Source organism: Ceratotherium simum, chromosome X (assembly GCF_057802395.1).
Source record: "Ceratotherium simum simum isolate JZ-2026a chromosome X, ASM5780239v1, whole genome shotgun sequence".
NCBI lineage: Eukaryota > Metazoa > Chordata > Mammalia > Perissodactyla > Rhinocerotidae > Ceratotherium > Ceratotherium simum.
In genome coordinates, this window is record NC_141940.1 from 105,118,515 (window position 1) to 105,142,723 (window position 24,209).

At 35.8% G+C, this 24,209-nt stretch overlaps 1 protein-coding gene across 1 annotated transcript in view; it reads right to left on the reverse strand.

Moving 5' to 3' along the window:
- Positions 1 to 24,209, reverse strand: part of IL1RAPL1 (interleukin 1 receptor accessory protein like 1) — a 671,544-nt gene that overhangs the window by 495,453 nt on the left and 151,882 nt on the right. The window contains exons 3-4 of the mRNA XM_087427281.1: positions 13,270 to 13,456; positions 10,317 to 10,470 (exon numbers count right to left, since the gene is read on the reverse strand). Of these exons, the coding sequence (XP_087283407.1) occupies positions 10,317 to 10,470; positions 13,270 to 13,456 (341 nt within the window). The remainder of the gene's footprint in view (positions 1 to 10,316; positions 10,471 to 13,269; positions 13,457 to 24,209) is intronic.

Consider the following 24,209-nt stretch of genomic DNA (forward strand, 5'->3'; position numbering starts at 1 on the left):
AGGCACTGGAGCCAGAAACTCCATCAGCAATCATCAGAATCAGACTCAGATATGACACAGATATTAGAACTATAAGACAGGGAATTTAAAATAACTATATTTAATATATTAAGTGCTCTAATGGAAAAAATAGATAATGTGCAAAAATAAATGTGTAATGTAAGGCAAAGAAATGGAAATTCTGAACAAGAATCAAAATGAAATGCTAGGAATTAAAACACTACAACAGAAATGAAGAATGTCTTTGATGGGGCCATCAGTATACTGGACAGTCAAGGAAAGGATTAGTTAGCATGAAGATAGGTCAATACAAACTTCCTAAACCAAAAATGCAAAGAGAAAACAGAATAAAAAAAAATGGAACAGAACATCCAAGAACTGTGGGATAATTTCAAAAGGCAAAATGCATATATAATTAGAATACTAGAAGGAGAAGAAAGCATAAACTAGAAGAAATATTTGAAGTAATAGTGGCCATAGAATTTCCAAAATTAATGACAGACACCAAATAAGAAACCCATGAAGTTTAGAAAACAGCAAGCAGGATAAATAACAAAATTACTCCACTTAGACATATCATATTCAAACTACAGAAAAACATGGACAAATAGAAAATCTTGAAAGAACACAAGAAAAAATGTCATATCTATAGAGGAACAAAGGTAAGAATCAGAGTGAACTTCTTGTCAAAAAACATGCAAGTATGATAACATACAGATAAGTGAAACGAATGATAGCAATGTCCTAAGGGATGAGAGTGAGGAACTAGGAATACTCTGTAATAAGGTATCTGTACTCCACACAAAGTGGTAGTGTTTTTCGAAAGTGGTCTGAGATTAGTTAAAAATAAGTATTGAGATATCCAGTGCAACCACAAAACATTTTTTAAAAGAAGTGAAATTGATAATAAGAATGTAGACATAAAGTGGAACCATATAAAATGTTCAATTAAAACCAAAGAAAGCAGAAAAGAGAGGGGGAAAGAAACAAAGAATAAGTTCAATGAATTGAAAACACTGATAAAGAGGGCATATATTAATCCAATAATTTCAATAATCACTTTAAATGTAAATGGTCTAAACATACCAGTTAAAACACAGAGAATGACAGGGTGGGAAAAAAGTCAAGATCCAACCATATGTTGTCTAAAAGAAGCCCACTTCAAATATAAAGAACCAAATAGGTTAAAAGTGAAGGGATGAAGAAAGAGATACGACGCTAACACTAATCAAAAGAAAGCTAGGCATATTAATTTCAGACAAACCTGACCTCAGAACACGGAAAATAATCATGAACAAAGACAGACATTACATAATGACAAAGAGATCGATTCTCCAAGAAGACATAACAACCTTAAACATGTATGCACCCAACAATAGAGCATCAAAATTGTGAGGCAGGCCCGGCCCCATGGCTTAACGGTTAAGTGCGTGCACTCCGCTACTGGCGGCCCGGGTTCAGATCCTGGGTGTGCACCGATGCACCGCTTCTCCGGCCATGCTGAGGCTGCATCCCACATGCAGCAACTAGAAGGATGTGCAACTATGACATACAACTATCTACTGGGGCTTTGGGGAAAAAAAAGGAGGGGGATTGGCAATAGATGTTAGCTCAGAGCCAGTCTTCCTCAGCAAAAAGAGGAGGATTAGCATGGATGTTAGCTCAGGGCTGATCTTCCTCATCAAAAAAAAAAAATTGTGAGGCAAAAACTTAGAGACTTGAAAGGATAAATAGACAAATCCACTACTATAGTTGGAGATTTCAACACTCTACTTTCAGTAACTGAAAGATGAAGCAAGCAGAATATCAGTAAGAATATAGTTGACTCGAACAACACTCTAAGTAAACTTGATTTAATTGACATTTATAGAATACTCCATCCAACAACAGCAAAATATACATTCTTCTCAAGTCCTCATGGGACTTCACCAAGAAAGATCACATTCTGGGTCACAAAATATACCTTAACAATTTTTTAAAAATATAAATCAGGGCCGGCGTGGTGGCTTAGCGGTTAAGTGCGCACGTTCCGCTGCTGGCGGCCAGGGTTCAATCCCTGGCGCGCACCAACGCACTGCTTCTCCGGCCATGCTGAGGCCGCGTCCCACATACAGCAACTAGAAGGATGTGCAGCTATGACCTACAACTATCTGCTGGGGCTTTGGGGTAAAAAATAAATAAATAAAATTAAAAAAAAATTATAAAAAAAAAATATATATATAAATCAAAGAAAGTATGTGCTCAGGTCACAATGGAAATCATCTAGAAATCAATAACAGAAAAATAGTTGGGAAAATCACCAAATGTTTAGAAATTGATACATTTCTAAATAACACATGAGTCGAAGATTTCTCAAGAGAAATTAAAAAATATTTTGAATTATGAGGCTGTTCCAGTGGTATAAGTTTGGCCCACTCTGCTTTGGTGGCCCAGGTTCACGGGTTCGGATCCTGAGCTCGGACCTACACCACTCATCAAGCCATGCTGTAGTGGCAACTCACATACAAAATAGAGGAAGATTGGCACAGATGTTAGCTCTGCCTCAAGCAAAAAGTGGAAGATTGGCAACAGATGTTAGCTTAGGAGGAAATGCACTTTATCAACATCTGTGAGTTGCAGCAAAAACAGTGCTTAGAAGAAATTTATAGAATTCAATCTATATATTAGAAAAGAAGAAAACTCTAAAAGAAACACTTAAACTTCTGCTCTGTGAAAGTCATTGTTAATAAAATCAAAAGGCAAGCTAAAGATTGGGAGAAAATATTTGCAAAACATATATCTGATAAAGGACTTATATCAAAAATATACCAAGAATTCTTAAAACTGAGCAACGCAAAAGCAAACATCCCAATTAAAAAGTGGGTAAAGTATCTAAATAGACACTAGACCAAATAAGACATACAAAAGGCAAATAGGCATATAAAAAGATGCTCAAAATAATTTATCATTAGGGAATTGGCAATTAAAACAACAATGAGATACCACTACAGGCCTATTGGAATGGTAAAATCAAAACAACAGAGTTCAGATTGGTAGAAGGATGAAGAACAACTGGAATACTTCATTCATTGCTGATGTAAATGCAAAATAATATAGCTATTGTAGAAGATAGTTTGGCAGCTTCTTACAAAGCTAAATATAATCTTACCATACACTCTAGGAATTACATTCCTACATATTTACTCAACTGATTTGAAAACTTACGTCCACACAAAAACTTGCACAAGATAATGGTAGCTTTATTCATATTCTCCAAAAACTGGAAGCATCCAAGATACACCATTAACTAGGTGAACAGACAAACTATGGTACAGCCGTATAATGGAATATTATTAAGTGATAGAAAGAAATGAACTATCATGGATGAACCTTGAAGACATTATGGTAAGTGAAATAAGTCATAAACAAAACAACAAATATTGTATAAGTCAGCTTATATGAAGTACCTACAATGGTCAATTCGTAGTTACAGAAAATAGAGTGGTGGTTGCCAGGGGTCAGTGGGAGGAGGGAATGTGGAGTTACTGTTTAATGGGTACAGGGTTTCAGTTTGGAAAGATGAAAATTTCTAGAGATGGATGGAGTGATGGTTGTACAAAAATGTGAATGTACTTAATGTCACTGAAATGTACACCTAAAAATGGTTAAAATGGTAAATTTCATTACCTATCTTTTACCACAAAAAACAAAAAGATTTGGGGCCAGCCCAGGGGCATAGTGGTTATGTTCACGTGCTCCGCTTCGGTGGCCCAGGGTTCACAGGTTTGGATTCCAGGTGCGGACCTATGCACCATTTATCAAGCCATGCTGTGGTAGGCATCCCACATATAAAGTAGAGGAAGGTGGGCACAGATTAGCCCAGGGCCACTCTTCCTCAGCAAAAAGAGGAGGATTGGGAAGAGATGTTAGCTCAGGGCTAATCTTCCTCACCAAAAAAAAAAAGATAAGGACTTTGGCCACTGTGACAAGTCACATAAAAAACAAAATAAAACAAAACAAAAAGCCAAAAAGATTCTTTGAGCCCAACATCTAGAAATCCTCTCAATTGGCTGTCCTCAGGACTCAGAAACTACGTTCATAGTCTGCTCCAAACATTAACCTTTGTTTTGTTTTGTGTGTGTGTTTCCATAGAAATGCCTCTTATTAAATACCTGATTGCTCACACCATGTAGGCCTCACTTTGGGAGCTCAATTGCAACACGGCCTCCTGAAATGAGACATAACTCTTTTACTGAACTAATCTATTCTTAGGACTAAAACTGGTTTATTGAGCTACAGAGCAACCTACCAACTCCACTTCTGGACTGTGAAACTTCTTGGGGAAGTTTTAAAGGCGGGAATAGAGGGTAGCAGAATTTGCCACCTCAAAATATGCCTCTTTGGTATAAGGATTACTTTGAGAAACTGCAGACACAGAAGCAGCTCTGAAAACAAAGCAGAAATTACCCTTTTGTGAGGGAAATTTACACTTATAAAGGAAATCTCCATTTGTAAAAGTGTCTCCCTCTCTCCACCAGGAAGAGAAGGATGATTCTAAGTGCCCATTAATGGATGAATGGATAAAGAAGATGTGGTATATATATACAATGGAATACTACTCAGCCATAAAAAAGACAAAATCGTGCCATTTGAGACAACACGGATGGACCTTAAGGGTATTATGCTAAGCGAAATAAGTCAGACAGAGAAAGACAAATATTGTATGATTTCACTCGTATGTGGAAGATAAACAAACAAACATATAGATAAGGAGAACAGATTGGCAGTTACTAGAGGGGAAGCCGTGGGGGGAAGGCAAAAGAGGTAAAGAGGCACATATGTATAGTGACAGATGGAAACTAGACTTTTAGTGGTGAACACGATGCAGTCTATACAGAAGCTGAAATATAATAATGTGCACGTGAAATTTACACAATGTTATAAAGCAATGTGACCTCAATAAAATAATTAAAAAAAAATCTCCAGAAATTCTTGTCACTGGAGAAAGCACAACTTAGCCTTACCCTCACTTACTGTGCTTTTCCCAGTAACCTCCCATGACTGACACCCCTCCCCCCCAAAAAAAATCTTTCTTTTGTCTTTAGCTGTAGATGGTATTTAAGGTGGTACCTTGGGCTGTCTTGGGGAGGTACTCAGTTTCCCTGGGTATCTTCCACGTATATGTTAATAAATTTTTCTTTGTTTTTCTCTTGTTAATCTGCCTTTTTTTATTATTTATTTTTGTTTATTTGGGGATGAAGACTGGCTCTGAGCTAACATCTGTGCTCATCTTCCTCTTTTTTGATGTGGGATGCCGCCACAGCCTGGCTTGATGAGCGGTGCATCAGCCTATGCCAGGATCCAAACCCGCAAACCCTGGGTTGCCGAAGTGGAGCATGTGAACTTAACCACTATGCCACTGGGCTGACTCCCTAACCTGTCTTTTATTACAGGGGATCTCAGCCAAGAACTCAGAAGGGTAGAGGGAAAATTATGTTTCCTCCCCTACAAACGTCAATGTATGCAAATTTTTAAAGACATCATTTAGGAGGATGGAGGATCTTAGGATGGAATGCAGAATGAGATAAAATAACCTAACTATATTACAAATGTGTGAGACAACCTCACTGAAGGGGATTGGGGGGAAAAGGTGCTGACCTAAGTAACCCTGGAAATGAGTGGAGTGTGTAAGACTAAAGGCAAAAGAAACTGTATATAAGCACTATACTCTAGTTGATACAGTTGGTTCTCATAGGAGTACAGGTCAACAATTCTGATCTCATTATACATCTATATTGGAAGTGAACAATTAAGTAAACGGATAGCAGATGGTGGCTTTCTCACTATTGCACAAGGAGGTTACAGATAAGCGAGGGGAAGAGGCTGGAATGATCCCTATGGTAATAGATTAGAGTTGGAGTTATCAGTATGAACTCATGTTTAGTTTAATATAGATACAGATGGTTACATATATAAATATTTATAGGTATGTGTATATACCTGGGTTAGTGCATACATATTTCCTTGCTCTGTCAACTGAGAGGTTTTAGAAGCAACTATACTCCAGTAGCAATGAATACTCCCAATGCCCACATCTTAGTTTCTAGTGCCATTCTCCCACAAAAGGAACTCTTTGGAAAAAACAGCTGATTCTAGGACTGGGGCATGAAAAACACAAGATGGCCCTGGAGCATCTTGTAGGGCCAGAAAATAAGGAAGTGTTCAAACACACACACACAATGATGGGGGTATGTCAAAGGGCAAAGGAGTCAACTAAAAGAGCTCCTAAGGCCAAAGCTGGAACAATTTGAGCAACAAAATAAATAAGGTGATGTTGAATAGCAAACATATAATAAATATCCATGAGTTCGTACTAACATAGATAAATGATTGAATAAGTAGGTAAATGTGGGAAAAATTCTGTCCCATGCAGAAGAATTCCAAATAATTTATGTAGCTACTCTGCCTTCAAAGAGGTGAGGGCATAACTCCTTACTCCATAAGTGTGGACTGCAGATAGTGACTTCCTACCAAAGAGTCACAGTATGGAAAGCGGGGAAGAAGAGTACCTTGACAGTGGCAAAACCTGACAAACGCCACCTCAGGTGATACAGGTCAAGATCAACAGTGTTAAGTCATGTTGATATATGATATGTTGTGATTTTACTTCTGTGGTCTTCCAGGAATATGTAACCCAAGTCTAATCATGGGAAAAACATCAAACAAATCACAATTGAAGGTATACTACAAAATACATGGCCAGTACCCCTTAAAATTGTCAAGATCCTCAAAATCAAGGAAAGTCAGAAATAGTCACAGCCAAAAGGAGCCTAAGGAGACATGACAACTAAATGTAATATGCTATCCTGGATGGGATCCTGGAACAGACAAGGCACATTAGGGAAAAAACTAAGGAAATCTAAATAAGGTATGCACTTTAGCTAATAATAATGTTATCAATATTAGTTCATTAATTGTAACAAATGTACCATATTAATGCTAGATGTTAATAACAAGGGAAACTGGATGTAGTGTATATGGGATCTCTCTCTACTATTTTTATGAGTTTTTATATAAATGTAAAGGTATTCTAAAGTAAAATATTCATTTAAAAAAAAAACATTGCCCTTGACTCTGACTAGCTCATGTTCTTGTGGAAAAATAAGAGTGTCAACAAATAGTTATAATGCAGTGTGGTGAGTGTTGCAATGGGGATTCTAAAAGTGCTATGAAGGCATGAAGAACTACATGCCTCAAAACAGAGGTAACATTTTGGCCGTGCCTTGAGGAAAGACTAAGAATCAGCCCTGTGACAATGTGGAAGAAAAAGCATTCCAGAGGGAGCACACCATGAGTAAGGATTCAGAGGGAGGATATTTGGAGGAGAACAGTAAAAACAGCATGGCTGAGGCTTAGAGAAGAGGGTGGAGGCTAGAGATGATGTTGAAACATGTTACATTAAAACAATTTTTTTAAATGTTTTAAAGTATACCAAAAGTGATGAGCAGGTTTATTATTTCTTTCACTGTGATCTGTTTTCCTGAACCACTACTTCACTTATGTAGACACATACACTTCTTTTTTTTTTTTGGTGAGGAAGATTGTCCCTGAGCTAACATCTGTGCCAATCTTCCTCTATTTTGTATGTCGGACGCTGCCACAGCATGGCTTGATGAGCAGTGTGTAGGTCCGCACCTGGGATCCAAACCCGCGAACCCAGGGCCACCAAAGCAGAGCACGTGAACTTAACCACTATGCCACCAGGCCAGCCCCAACTGTTTGATAAGTGAAGGATCTCCCACAAAAGCTCACAATATTGCCTGCATATTTAGCCACTTTATTTATCCAGAAATTTCCTTTTCTCTTCACATGCATGATTCCTTCTTTTTCATTTTAAAGAAACATTCTAACGCACTTCAAAATATTTGTGTATTAGCAGCCAAGGCAGATCCACTAAAACTAAATGATATCATGCTGTGTGCATGATATTTACATTAAGTATAACATGATCATGATGTGCAGAAAACCAAGTAGAAAACAGTGATTAATTATCATCCAGAGAACTGCTCACCTTTGTTGCTTTACTAAGAGATATAACTTGAGTTCTAAGACTTGTTCTTTAATTTGGCCACGAGCAAAGTAAATGTCCTATAGTGTCACACCATTTAAAGCAATTTTATGCATAAATACATCTTGCCAATACACTTGTTAATATCTAAAACGCATTTTAATACATACAATTTTTCATTCTAGGACATGCAGCTCTCCTCCCATCCACTCACAATTTCCTATATAGTCAAACTTTGCTTTATAAGTTATTTGTCCAAATCAATGTCACAGGTAAGGCTACTTACGTTAGACATATTCATGTTAATCAGTTTAATGAAAACTTTCATTAAAACATTCACTAACTTCCTCTTGGATACTAAGAAATAATTATTCCTCTTTTTCATATAAAGAAAAGAAGATATTTTTGGAGAAATGAAGCTAGGAAAATATAGTAGCCCTGGGTAGCATTTAGGAGAAAACGATTCTATTATTGGTTACACAAAATAGCTTCATTTAAGTCATTTTACCATTTGGGACCCAGTTTCTAGTTTCCATGAGATTGTTTTCCAAGTGCCTCTTACTAGATAGTGGTTTATTATCCTAGTATTTCTAGAAAAGGGAAAGATGTGCTTAACAAGGGTTAGTTCTACACTGCAAAGAATAAAGACTAGAAGTACATTCTATTTTCTTTTCAGAACAATATTTTTCATTATATCTTAAAATTCCTTTGTCCCAATACCTACTCCTTGGAAAAGCTACTTCAGTATAGATTGAGAGCAAAAAATAAATAACAGAAAAGTCAACATTTATTGTAAAGAAAATCCAAGTATAGACAGTTATATTTTTCACTGTCCCATTAAACAGAGAGGTAAAGTGATAGAGTTAATTTTAATTTTCTATACAGAGGTCTATTACACACAGCAAAACAGAACACCATAGTAGTGTAAATCATACACATGCATACCATAGGTACATAATACAAGACTGAATGTGTGTTCATTATTTAAGTGTATCATATATTGCAATTGTCAGTTATTTACTGGGTCTAATATTTATCAAAGGCATTAGCAAAGAGTACCTTATTTTACTAAATTTTCTTTCCATCTGAATAATTACTATTCACCAAATGAATTTCATGAAATCAGATTTAGCTTTTAAGTCAAAATATATCATAATTTCAAGATTTGAAAGAAAAGATTATTATAAGACAAAGGTGACTACCACAAAACGCTTTTCATATACAGGAAAACTATTTTAAGTGAATCAATGAACAAATGAAAGTCTCTTTAAAGTATTTGATATCCTTTTTATATTTTTCTACATATGTTTTCCAAATATGATTTTACAAAAAAGTTACCAAAAAGAATCTTTCTCAATAAGATGAGAATAATATCTTTAACTTCCTAATATTGCACTTGTTTTTTCCCCCTTTTTTCTCTTGGAACCACTTTTAGAGAAGTACACTATAAAGTAAAAAAAAAAAAAGTATGAATACAATATTTTACATGACATAAAAATGACAAAAGTGATGCCCATTTGGATATAATTCTATATGTTGCAAATTGATTGCATACATATTACCTTAACTCATTCGATCCTTGCAAAAACCCTATGAAATAAACAAGCCACATTTTATCATCGTCATTTTATACATGAGGAAACTGATATTCTGAAGGTTGTGGTGATTCAAACAAGGTCATATGACTAGTGAGCTATAGATTCATGATTACAGACAATGTTCTGAATGTTGTTGTCATGTCCCTGTACCTTAGCAACCAGATATGGGAATGATTCCATGCATTGCACCTCACAAAATTATTCAAGTATTGTACATAAAACTATGTTATTTTCAAGTTCATGAGACTACTTATTTCAGATTCATAGAGTAATAAATGAATAAAAAAGTAATTTTTCTAATTTGGAGTAACACAGGAAGACAGAGGTAGATTTCATATTTTGCGTTTCACCACTTTAGAAAATGTTTCCAAAAACGATAGCACTACAAAATATAAGCATAATTTTCTGAAATAATAAACTCATTATTTCAAGTACTTTCAAAAGCTAACATTTCTATAATTCCCTAAGCATGTTTTGTTTAACCTTTCAAATGCATTTTAGTGCAACATGATTTAAAAGCAAAGAGGAATAAATTTCACCTATAGAAATCCACTTCGCATTTGGTTAAGTGCTTCTTTCATAGATTTGAAAAAATCAATATGCAACACAAAAACTAAATTTAAAATGGTAGTTTCATTACTTGCAAATGAAACATTGAAGATTGTGCTTACCTGTAACAGTTAATTCAGTAGTTCTTCTCACAACGAAGCCTCCATATTTTAATTCACAGGTATAATTTCCAATGTCATCTTCTCTTACTTCTCTTATAAGCAGGGTATCTCTTTTGAATACAATACTTGGCCTCCATGTTTTTGTCCTACATTCCTACATGAAGAATATAAAACTTTTGAGGTGCATATAGTAACTGAAAGATAAAGTATTTAAAATAACCAAACTAAAAGCTTCTAAAGTTATATTTTAAAAGGGCTAAAGAGTTTGGAATTAATGCTAAAGATTTTCCTGTCTTCTCCACATCTCCATGAAATCAGGTACCTCAATTTGAAAAGAGTATTTTTAGCAAGAGTCACTTTATTAACTTCTAAGATTAGTGTCTCTAAATCAGATATGCATTGATTTATTAGAGATAAGAAAAGGGATATTTGTTTAGATTACTCCTGACATCATTTTTTAGAAACAACTACTCCACAATTAATGATTATAAAATTAACCACCTTGATACTGATAACATAAATTATTTATTTTAGTGGAAAGTAGAAAAATTAATTCTATAGAAGAAAATGTTTCTATTTCAATATTTTAAATCTTTTAATGTTGCATTTAGTTATAATTCAATCTTCATAGCATGTGCACTGTATAATCCATGAAAGAAATGGCCAACATTTATATGCAAGGTCTTTATAGTCGCATAAATATCTATTTTCACTGTAGATGGGTCTACCAAATGATGGTCTCTGAATAAAGCTTTGGGTTAAAATGATGTTGGCTCAGGAGATTTCTGTTTTTGCCAAAACAGAAGTCCATTTCCTCTAGCCAGATTTGAAATCAATGGAATGAGAACAAAATAGCTTTAATCTCTTTTTTTTTTTTTTTTTTTAAAGATTTTATTTATTCAGTTTTTTCCCCCCAAAGCCCCAGTAGATAGTTGTATGTCATAGGTTCGCATCCTTCTAGTTGCTGTATGTGGAACTCGGCCTCGGGTTGGACGGAGAAGTGGTGCCTTGGGGCGCGCCCGGGATCCGAACCCGGGCCGCCAGCATCAGAGCGCGCGCACTTAACCGCTAAGCCACGGAGCCGGCCCTAATCTCTTTAACATTATTCAGAGGTAACATTATTTCTAAAAAGTTTTATTGCCAAATCAAATTTTTGCAGGCCATTATTTTGCTTATGTGGCTCAATGCCTTTGTATAGTTGAGGGACAATTACACGGTTATTTCAGACCAAAATATACATTTTATATCCTCATATTAGTTGCATAAACTGTCATAATTGCATAAATTGTGCGCTGAATTCATGGAATATATATTCCCTTGACTAGGGAAAAATAATCTGAATTGCTTCAAGACTTTTAAATTCTACATATACTGCATTTCCACCTATCACTTCACTAGTTACGTATGGTCTTTACAGCTTAAGGTCACGATGATTGGGGTGATGTTGGAAACATGACTAAAAAATCAATGTGAGGCCAGCCATTTAAAAAATTGAGTGTGTGAATGTGTGTGTGTGTGTGTGTGTTCACAGTTCTAATGTTTCAGCAAATTTTGAGATACTGTTTGCAAAAAGTGAGAAGAAGTACGTAACTCTTAAGATTAACTTATTAGCAAGCCACAAAGAAATTGCATATCTAGAAGCTGAATGGACACGTAAGAGTACTAGAAAAATATTTGTTCTTGGAGACCTTGGGTCAAACTTCCCTCATACCTTTCCCCTTTGAATCAATCATTAGGGCTTGCTCAGAATCTACCTGTGGAAAGCAGGCAAACCACAGAGAAGCAGGGTGAGAAATACTCATACAATTAAAAAAGGGAAAAAATAAAACTCATCTGTACAGGAACAGAAATCAGTGGGGCTGATATTTGAGGGCTGTTTAACATTGTCTAAGATAGAAATCTAAGAAAAAAGTAGAAAAATATTTCAACAGTTCCCTTGAGGTTCTGAATCCTCCATTGCTTATTATCAAAAATCAAAATTAAGTCTTACTCAGTGAAGGGCATTGCTAATTTTGGCAAAATCCTTTAAAAATTGTTAAAGATTTGTTTCTTGTTTCATTTCTAACAAGTTTTGAATTCATGAGCAATCAGATGTGAGGGCTCACATTCTGTATACTGGCATTTGTGGATCTAGTTAGTAAGAGGTCCAGCTTCCTAAATGCCTACTTCCAGTGAGTTGGACGCAGCAAATTTTACACTAGGAATATTTCAACCATGGATAAAATATTCCAGACAAATATTCACAGCATCTATATTGTATTTTCTTGAGTATGTTGAATAACAAAAATATCTATTATGGTATAAATAAAACTGAAGAGTACATTCAAATCTTAAAATTCAGTGAGTCAATGATGTGATAGGAAGGGCAGAGGTTGGATTATTCCGCTTAAGTCTAAAGTTTCTTTTGGTTTTTGAAAAAAAGTTAATCTAACACTATTTTTACAATGTTATAAATTTTTATCAGATGCTATTTTTCAAAATATGTATGCTTTTATATGAAAAGAATTAGAATATGCCCAAAGATACTTCCACTAAACAGAATATTTCAATAAAACAAGTGTACTATTTTATCACAGAAGCAAATCAATCCTTTCCTTATTTGGGGACATTTTGGACTGTTTATATGGAGAGCTCTGAAATCAATGCTTAACATACTTTAGTTCCTGAAATTATCAACACAGATTATAATAGACTTGAAAGAATTGTCAGTATAAACTAGATATGAACATAAACACAATAGCTTATTACAATGGACTACCAATATAAATATTGACTAGCATTTATCAAAACCACTGGTTTGAAAACTTATAATGACCAGAACAACTTGCTATAATATTTTAGGAAGGCAGAGCTAAACTATATCACACCCATTTAAAGTATTTTATCCAACTTATTCAAGAGTAAGATACGCATTAATCTATTTATAAGCAATAAAATCATTCACAGTCCATACCTTATACCATAGGATTTCAGGTTCTCTGCTAGGTAGTAAAAAATCTTCTATGTCACGGCACGAAATTTCCTTGCTTTTGCTAAGTTCAGCTTTATCAAAGTACTTCATCTTGGAATTGTAGCAGAGTCCAGTGTCATTTTCGCCCACTGTCAGTGAGATGGATACTTTCATACAGTAAGTGGAGTTTCTGAAACGAAGCAGAATAAATATGGTGGCCTGGTGTGAACAAAAAGCAAGTGCTGCCAAGGCAGTGTGTTTACTTCACTTAAAAAAAAAGAGAGAGAGAGAGGAACAAAACCACAAAAACTCCATTGATTAATTCATGTTATGGTATATCATGGCTTATTCCACAGGGTTCTCTCTTGTCACTCAGCTAAACAGTGCTTGATTCTGTGAAACCATGTGTATATTTCTCATTTGCTAGAAAAAAAAAGTTTTTTATTATATACAGGCTTGGTTTGAAAAAATGTTCAATAAATATTTTTGTATCTAGAAAAATGAAAGACATAAAGGAAGATTTAGGTCAGGAAAGAAGTTAATCCTGGGCTTATGCTAAAATAGGCAAACTCAACAGAGAAGTAGAAAAAAGTAACTGTCCTATTATGCATAATGGAAGGATAGTAATAAGGCTGCTCAATTCTCATAGTACTGATGACACCGGCTCAACACAAGGTTGATATAAGGGAAGCCATATTGTAGAAAAGACACTATATTCTGACTTTGAATGAACTCTGATTAACTAACCCAGACATGCTCTGTAGATTTTATGGCCCCTCCCAGATGCTATAAGTTGATAATTTTGTTCTTTTGAGTTTCTTAAGAACGTGATGACCCTTGGGCAGAGGGTCTATGCTGATAGCCATCATCAATGACAACTGAAAGATTAAGTATAGGGCCTTGCTCTGGTCTCTGATGCATATCCAGTAAAATAAAAGACTATCAGAAACTAAGACCAAATTCCTCCCCCACCCAGAGACCAGCCCCCTATATAACTGGCCTGTAGTCTTTGTTCTGTAAGATGGTTCTTTCGGACATTAGTTGGCCACCTTCCCCCTCGCTAGCAAGCTGTAATAAAGTCCTTTCTCTCCTACCACCTTGCCTCTTGATTATTGGCATGTCTTGTGGTGGGCAGATGACCCCCTCCTTGGGTGGTAACACTGGTTGTCTTATAAGAGAAGTTATCAACAAGTCTAGGAAGAAGACAATCCTGGATAAAAGTATTACAAACTCACTATCTGTACAGACTCACATCCATTTGAGTTGGGACTTGGAGTCCAGGCTGTCAGACAAGAGAAACATTCTAATGTATTAAGTAAGGACAACCCCATACTGATTGATAGATTCTACACAATCAGTTCATCAAATCAGTGTCTCATTTTACTACTTGCTGGTTCCTAAATCAGATTTATAAATTGGAATACATGAGAATAGAAATCATGTTTAGAGATCTCTTTGAAAAAGCTGGGCCAAAGGAAGTTTTCTTGTAACTTCCTATTTCTGTTTGCTATTTAAGTCTCTGGACTTTCAATGAACATTGATAATGTATCAGGCATGGTGCCAGGTAGTGAGAATAAAGAGAGGACTAAAACATCAGATTCAAGGTTTTGTAGAGAACTTTTCATTTGGTAAGTGCCCAATGGCTTATTTGTGTAATTGGCCATCAAAGTCCTAGATTTGTGTTTCACTGCTTAGTATCTCTGCAAGTTTGGGCACCTTAATCTTAATCCTCCGAATCTCAGGTGGGGTGTGGGACAAGACTTGTCCAAGTATTAAAAGGGATATTGAATCAAAATCTGCTTGGCCTGTCATAGACGCTCAGTGATATTGGTTCCTCTCTGCTCTGCGTTGGTGCACATGGAATACAGCCCCCAAGTCCTCCTCCTCATTCAGCCAAGGTGATTTGACATTTAAGCAGCAATTTTATTTAGATTCTTGCTTTCTTTAAAAAATGCTAATATGACAGGATGAGAACGGCCAGAAAATAGCTAGGTTAGTTGTGGTATAATAAAAAATATATCTGGTCTTTGTCCCTGGTTCCTGGCACAGATATCATAAAACTCTTGGAATTTCCTGATTGGTAAGGGTGTCTTTTGTTATTCAAAAAGGGCCCGTTTTGATTACACCTGTGTTTATGCTAATAAGTTGATTTAGGGTGGAGTCTCTACAGCCTCAGGATGGGGCTGGTCACCAGAAAGACCAAGTGACCAGAGGGTTGGAACTTCAGCCCCACTCATTGACCTTCAAGAAAGGGGACAGGTGCTGGAGATTAAGCTCTATAAAACCTCTAGAACAAAAAGATTTGCTGAGCTTCAGGATTGTTGCGCACATGGAAGTGCTGGGAGGGTGGCATGCCCAGAGAGGCATGGATGTTCTGTGTCTCTTCCCCCATACCTTGCCCTACACATCTCTTCCATCTGGCTGTTCATTTGTATCCTATGAAATATTCTTTGTAATAAATTGGCAACAGTAAGTCAACTGTTTTCCTGAGTTCTGTGAGCCATTCTAGCAAATGACTGAGTCCAAGGACGGGTTGTGGGAACCTCTGATTTATACCCAGTCTATCAGAAGCACAGGTGAGGACCTAGACTTGCAATTGGCATCTAAATTGTAGCGGAGGGACAGTCTTGTAGGACTCAGTCTTTAATCTGTGGGATCTGATGCTAACTCTAGGTGATAGTGTCAGAACTGAATTGAAGTGTAGGACATCCAGCTGGTGTTGCAAAACTGCTTGGTGTGTAAAAAACTCCCACACATCTGGTGTCAGAAGTGTTGAGTGTAGAACAGCAAAATAGAGTTTTCCTTTACAGTCAGTTATTCAGTTTTATATTGGGTAACAAAGAAAACTGCTACAAAATTATTATGTGGAATTACTAAATATATATGTCTCTAGATTCAAACAATATGTAACCTACAAGTAGATCTAAAATACTTCATAGGTGAAACCTTTACCCTTTAAACAAAGTCAATCAGTAGCCTGAAAAAAGTCCTGAGAGAACACGTTCAGAAATTTTACTAGAATGATAAGACATATTCCCTGCCCTCAGCCCCTCACAATCCAGGAGATGTGATACACAAGTAAACAGTTGAAATTCAATGTGATAAGCACTACAAAGAGCTATGTACTACCAGAGTAGTGTCAAAGAAAGAAACAAGACTTCATAAACTGTGATATCTGGTTGCCTTAAAGAATAAGTGAGAATTGGGCAATTTTAAGGAAGGTTATTTCAGGGAACACTATGCACAAAGTCTTGAAGGCATGAAACAACTTGACATGTTTGAGGAATTGCAAACAATTTGGTGTAGCTGGATTACGAAGTAGTTATAAAGGAATAGCAGGAACTGAGACGGGAGAGGTGTGCAGGAGCCAGACTGAAAGTCATGTAAGCCACTGCAAAGAGTTTGGACTTTATGTTAGAAAATGATGAAATTTGGATTTTGGAAAGATTTCTCTGATTGTAGTGAGAAAAATGGATTGGATGGGAAGGAGGACAAAGTGCAGTCAGACAAATTAGAAGGCAACTGCATTCATTTAGGAAAAAAAATGTCAGCTCCAACCAGGTAATGCCCATTGAGATAGAAAGGAGGGATCGTGTTCAAAATATATTTAAGATGTAGAATGGATATGTGAGTGAAGGAGTAAAGGAAAGAGAGAGGCAACCAAGATGAAGAATTTTTCCCAGATGAGTATATGAAAGATAGAGTCAATCTTCCAGCATGGAAAATACTGAAAAAGAAACAGCTTTGAGAGAAAAGAAAGTATGTTCAATTTTAGCTTGAGCTTCGCACCCAAGTGAAAAAAAAATCCTCTTTGGGTTTCCAGCAATACTGCTCATGCATTATTTATTAATTTTACTCTAGTACAGACTAGAGCATGCTCTTCCCAGACTCATTTTAAGATAATTTTTTTTCAGAAAAACATAATTATCTAACTTAAGCTATCCATTATCTTAGGACACATTCAAATGTGTCTTAAGAAAATATTCAGGTTTTGGAATTAATATTGATATTTGTACAACACGTTAGAATTCTGAAAGAACAGAGACTTTTCTAAGAAGTAAACCAGTGAATTCTAATTTTGAACCTTCTACAGTAATCTTTTAAATTTATGAGTCTTGGGTTTTCTCTCTCCTCAAACTATTGATTACTTTTTTGTGTCTGTTTCTCCTTATATCAAATACAAGACATTCTTGAATACAGGCAGAGTCCAGTTAAGTGCAAGATCTCCAAAGCCCACCTGCAGAGGTTCAGATTCCAGCTCGATCACTCATTATTTTTGAAAACTAGAGAAAGTTACTTGGCTCTTTAAGCTTCCATTTCCTCATTTGTATAGGAGAAAATAGTACTCAAGACTCCCTAGGTTGTTGTGGGAATCAAACGCGTTGAAATACATAAAGAGCTTAGAACAGTGCCAGTCTTACAGCGAGCACTCAGCGAGTGTTAGATCTTATTATCAGTACTGTGTCCCTTTTCCCTGCCTCCTTTGTATTTCCATTTCACAGGGTGGTCACACAGTGATCAGGAGGTAGAGCAGACAATATCGCCACGATAATGCCTTCAGGTCTTAGGTGTTTTATTAGTGTGAAGGCTAAGAATACAGATAAGTTCTTATATTTTTCACCTGGGATATCTGAGTGGGCTGGACAAGAAGGAGTAAAGTTGATGAAAAATAATATGGACTCCTCACCCCAGGCTGACCCCTGATTTTCAGAAAGTAGCTCCAAATGAGCACACTTAGGTATTCTTATTTTCCTGACTTTTATTCCCCAGCTCTGTGAGGTGACTGCCGATTTACAACTGTCTGGTAATGTCTGGAATTCCAGACTCCCCAGGATAGCACTATTTTCAAATTACTTTCAATGTATTAATACTTGTTTACGGTTTCTGTTCATCAGGAGGTGATTTTAAAAGCTAAAAATAAAGCAGCATCCAATGAATGCTATAGTCCTATTTACTGAGAAGAGCTAACAGGAAGCAAGCAACTTGTGTCATATTAATAAAAATATGATCCTCCTGAGGGGAATTACGCACTCTCAAATTAAAGAGTACCATCCGCCATCATCAAATTTGCAGCATGACTGCTCTGGTGCTGTGGCTCCCTGGCATCAGGGCAAGACTGTGGAATGGGGCAAATGGGGTAAGGAGAATGCTCCTACAGGACTTACGGTAAAAGTCATCAGCACATCCTTACTCGGCTTCTATTATTTACAACAGAGGAGCTGCAATCTAGGCAAAAAGTTAAATCATGACTGCTGGTTTTAATGTTTATAAAATGGCCATACATGTATATGGAGAAAAGCGTTGTTCATAATTGAGGGCCAACACTCAATTATCCTGTCCAGTGAAGAAATAAGATTAACGTGAATTTTAAAAAGATCTAGTTTTCTCCGGCAAGGGTGACCTTGCAGTACACAGCAAGTACAAACAATGTATTGTACAAACAATTCAGACAGAGTTACTTCTTTTAACTTCCTGAGGTTACAGCAAAGGGACTCAATGATTTGTCCAAGTTCTATCATCTAATTAGGGGCAGAAATGACATTAGAACTCACATCTTTAAACTTCTAATTCATTTGTCTCTTTTATCCGCTACTGGAGATAATTAGTGCTGGGTTAGCACACATAAAATATATATACATAATATATTTAGCATTGTTTAAAAGAAAAGAAAGTTACCCACTCTTAGCCTCTGATTTTATATTATTTTACATCTCAAAATAGATGTCTTCTGGAGAAAGGCAGAATAGGCTTCAACTTGGATTTCTTTGAAAATGTAGGTCCTTAAACTCCCTAAAATCTAATAAGGACCAAAAGGGAGCAAGTAGTAGATCTTAAAGAAACATCATGGTTTCTTCAGCTCTTTCTACTACACACCTTCTACATATATATACATACTTGTAAAAGGACTGGCTTCTGAAAGGACTGGTTTAGGGTCTTGTCTTGTAAGGGAGAAAAAAAATCTAACCTTCAATCCAGTGCAAATATTAGGAACTAACAAATATTTTTGGACATAATCAAGAAGCCAATATATGACACAAAAATAAAATAATTTCTGTAAGTACAGTCTCTGGAAGTCAGTACAGTGCATTGAATTTCTCTACGGGTTTCTTAGCAGTGTGCCACTTTGAAATAGACAAAGATTCTGAATGGGCATGCATGGGAGCTACCAGAGGGTTTAAAATTCATCTTTTAAAGGATGACAACTACAAATCGAGGTATGGAAATTTGAGTAGTGCAGGCAGGAGGTAAGAAAGAAAAATATGTGTAGGAAGGAAAATTTTGTATATTACCTGATTAGCTGATACAGTATAATAAAAACCATGTTATGCCATACCTAAGGGTAGCACAGTTTCAATTATTCTGTAATCACACTTCCTATGCATGATAATGTGTAATGTTCAGTGTGTCTCTTACTCTAACAGAATTATCAGTAACGTGATTGTTAAATATATCCTCTAATGGCGTCACTAAACACTTGACCTGTATGTTATGTTAATTCTCAGGTCCCTAGGGGAAATAATAACATTTTCATAATGTTTGCAAATCTTTTCCCAGTTTATGAAGTGCTGAGAAAGACAGTTAGGGATTCGATCAATGTTTTTAAAGAATTAAATTGTTCTCTGCTTCTACTTTTTATATAGTCCACTCCAACATTCATTGGTCATTTTTCAAGTCATAATCTTTGTACATAATTGTTTTTGTAAAAATAAAAGCACAGAGTACTTTTGAAGTGTAATAAATGTTTGGGCACTGAAAAGCAGCACAGAGAGACAGTAGATCTGAAAGTTCAGTTACTACAGACCATAGCAGAACTGAACTGTCGGTAAGGTGGTTCCTTAACCATAAATTTGACCATAGTGTATAATCATTAGTTGTAAAAACCAAGTGTTGAGAATCAAAAATGTCAGGGTTCGATTGTCGAGGAAACGTCTTATGGTTTGTTAAGCCTTAAATATACTTTGATAGTTTATTACTAATCTTAAAGCCTTCCAATTTTTTCCATATTTTAAAATTTTTCTATCAGCCTTTATGGTGATGCCTGAAGCTAGGTGTGTGGTCCCTCTGTTATATCTTATCTTTCTTACACACACTATGTTTATAGCTGCTGGCACTAAATGTGAAATTTGTTTGGATTAGGTTTTCTTTTCAGAAGAGCTCTGGAGGACCTATTGATTTAACAGTGGTTGAAATCAGCCCTTGTGTAATGATTAGAGTGAGACCATTGAGCAAACGATAAAATCAAAAAATGTCAGTTTATTGCCTTCTCATTTGAAATTCTTTTTTAAAAAATTTAACTGGTAAACTGAACTTAATTTATGGTCTTCTGCTAACTATAAATTCAAAATAATTATCTCCCTCTTTTTTGGTGGAAAGTGATTAATATAATTTTACTGTTTTTATTTTTCTAGCCTAATATTCTAGAATATTAGATTTGAGGAGGCCTCGGTGTGTGAATGCTAGTCCAGTATTTCTCTGCCTGAGTTATTCCTGGGTATGAGCTCTTTCAAACTTTACCACTGTAGACCCCAAGGTCTCCTTCCAGACTTCTTGAGAGAGAGGAAAAGGGAGAGAGAGAGGAAAAAAAACATGTCACTTAATGAAATTGAAGCCCAGGACGTGGATTCAAGGTCACATAAATTATAAATAATTTATTCAGAAAAGCCTATGGCTGACCTCCTGTATCTTTATCCATCTTATTCCTTTATTTTCTTCATATAAATCACAATTTGTAATTATTTATTTCCAATTATTTGGCTGCCTCTTCTGTTAATATATATTCTTCTCATAATATGTAAAATAAGGGAGTTAGCTGTATGCTGTTTGAATTCTTAGAGGCACACTTTATTTTTTTAACTGAGGTAAAATTCACACAGCACAGTATTAACCATTAACCATTTGGAAGTATACAATTAAGTGTCATTTAGTACATTCATAATGTTATACAACCATCACCTCTATCTAGTTCTAAGACATTTTCATCATTCCAAAAGGAAACCCATACCCATTAGCAATCACTCCCCATTTCCCTATCCCCACAGCCCCTGGCAACCACCAATCTGCTTTCTGCCTTCCTGGATTTGCTTATTTGAAATATTTCAGATAAAAGAAATCATACAACACGTGGACTTTTGTGTCTGGCTTCTTGCACTTAACATAATGTGTTCAAGGTTCATCCATGTTGTAGTATGCATCCGTACTTCATTCTTTTTTTTTTGGATGAATAACAGCCCACTGTATGGATATACCATATTTAGTTTATTCATACATAAGCTGATGGACATTTGGGCTTGTTTCTGTTTTAACTATTGAGAATAATGCTGCTATGAACATTCATGTACAAGTATTTGAGTCCCTTCTTTTAATACTTTTGGGTATAAGAGTGGAAATGTTGGGTTCTATAGTAGTTCTATGTTTAACTTTTTGATGAATCAGGCACTACTTTTAAAATATCTCTTAAGCTCTTTCTCCCCTTCTGAACACTCCAATTTCTCCTGGCACATGAGAATAATCGGTTACAAGAATGCGTTCACTGACAGCCTATTGAGGCTATGGACTTAAAAGTCCTAATGATTTCCATAAGTGCCTAGTACAGTGCCAGGCATATAGTAGGCACTCTCAATAAATATCTTTTAAATGAATGAACTAATAGTTAATAGTTACATAGTTATGATTACATTTCTTTTTTGCTTAATCAGTCTAAACAATTCTCACCTACACCCCACCATACTAGTTTTTACCCCCTTTCATTGTATGCTTCTTTGAAATAGCATACACTTCTTGACAGTGAATGTGGCAAGCAAACAGGTGTCTTCCAGGCCCAGCAAAAAATTATAATACAGCTGTAAAGATTTCCTCGCATTAAATAGCTAAATCACCTGATTATCTCCTTCTCCTACATTAGAAGGTCCTACAGCAGACCTTCTAATGGTAGTTGACCTTCTTGATTTGAAAGATAAGGGAAAGGAAGGATAAATGTGTGAGTCACATTTGGGTCAGCTGCAAATCACTTTTTTCCCCTCTAAGCATCACACAGGCAACTTTTTTTAAAAGCGATTGTATAGTTCTTGTACTATAAATCTTGCTCCTGCACTGTTGTGGAGAAGAGGTGACCTAGGATCTAGATGCTCAACTAATCCTACACCCCACCTCTCTCATTTTACAATGAAAATTCCAGGGAAACTTCTAACAGAGTAAAACAAAATCTATATTGATCTCTAAAGAAGACAGAGAACTACCAGAGTTCGCTGAAATTGTACTCATTCACAAATAGATTTTTCAGAGTTAGATTAATTTTTGGAATTTTAAAAACATGTTTTTTTCCCTACTGCTTGTAAACCAAATCTGGACAATGTCAGGAAACAGCCCTGATAATCATAGATTTTTTTTTTTCTACTTATACTTCTCTAAATATTTTTTAAATGTCATAATGGCACATGCTTCATTCAGATTTACTTTGCAGGTCAATATTTCCTGATAATAGCTTTGCTTTCCTTGACTTCAAAAGAAAAAATATAAGTAATAAATAAAACTAACTGTGAAGATAGTAAATAACCTTAATTATAAAGGATATTTATGTCATATTTTTAATTATATGTATAAGACAGAAACTGAATCTATTCCATAAAATTGACAGAATTACGTATTTCCAGACTCTGGAGACTGGTGTAGATTTAAAGATATAATGTTTCCCTAAATTCAGAGTTTCATGTAAAGAGTGACCTCTTTGAATTTAGCATATTTAGAAAGTGGTCCAATTTCTGCAGTCACAAAGAAGACAGAACAGCATGTCTGTATTCGGGAAAACTATTCCTCACCCGAGAAAGGTTTGGGGGAAATGGAAATGGAAGCCAGAAATGCTCCCTGAAGGAGAGATGGCAGCCACTTGCCTCCACTTACATGTTCATAGCACCAGCTTGGTGCTCTAATTTGAAGATAACATGTGACATCTTGCTTGCTTTTCCCATCATTTTCTAATTTCACATTTTTCAGCTTTTTCACCTCCTTTCTCCTGTTATGGTTTGAGACAGTTTCATTCCGTGTAAATTCAGCATATTGCCTCTTAAACTTCTCAGAGCAAAGGCATGCCATTTCATAAAAACCAAAGAAAACCATTAAGCCCAGCAGGGGACACTCACCATAATATAGGAATGAATACATAACTATCATTTATTAAAGGAGTGAATTAACTATCACTTATTGAACATTTAAAATTCATTCCTTCAATCAATACATATTTATTGGACAAAGACTATGTGCCTGGCCCAGCTGGGGCTAAAGCAGTGAATAAGCAAAGTACTTGCTTTTATGAAGCTTGTAATCTACTGGGAGGAAATGGCGGAGGGAGGAACATTGTGCAAAAAGCTTTATACAGTACCACTTCACACCCATTATGATGGCTATTATAAAAAAATGGAAAACAACAAGTTTTGGCAAGGATGTGGAGAAACTGAAACCCTTGTGCTTTGCTGGTGGGACTGTAAAATGGTGCAGCCACTGTGGAAAACCAGTTTGGTGGTTCATCAAAAAATTAAACATAGATTGAGCATATGATCCAGCAATTCCATACCTAGGTATATACCTAAAAGAACTGAAAGCTGGGACTTAAACAGATACTTGTACATCTGTGTTCATAGCAGCATTACTTACAATAGCCAAGAGGTGGAAACAACTAAAATGTCCATCAAAAGATGAATGGATAAACAAAATGTGGTATATATATGCAATAGAATATTATTTGGTTTTTAAAAGGAATTAAATTCTGATATATGATACAACATGGATGAACCTTGAAAATATCATGCTAAGTGAAAGGCACAGAAGGACAAATATTGTTGGACTCCACTTATATCATATACCTAGAATATGCAAATTTATAGAGATAAAAGTAAAATAGAAGTGACCTGGGGTAGGGGGGAATAAGGAGTGGGGAGTTATTGTTTAAT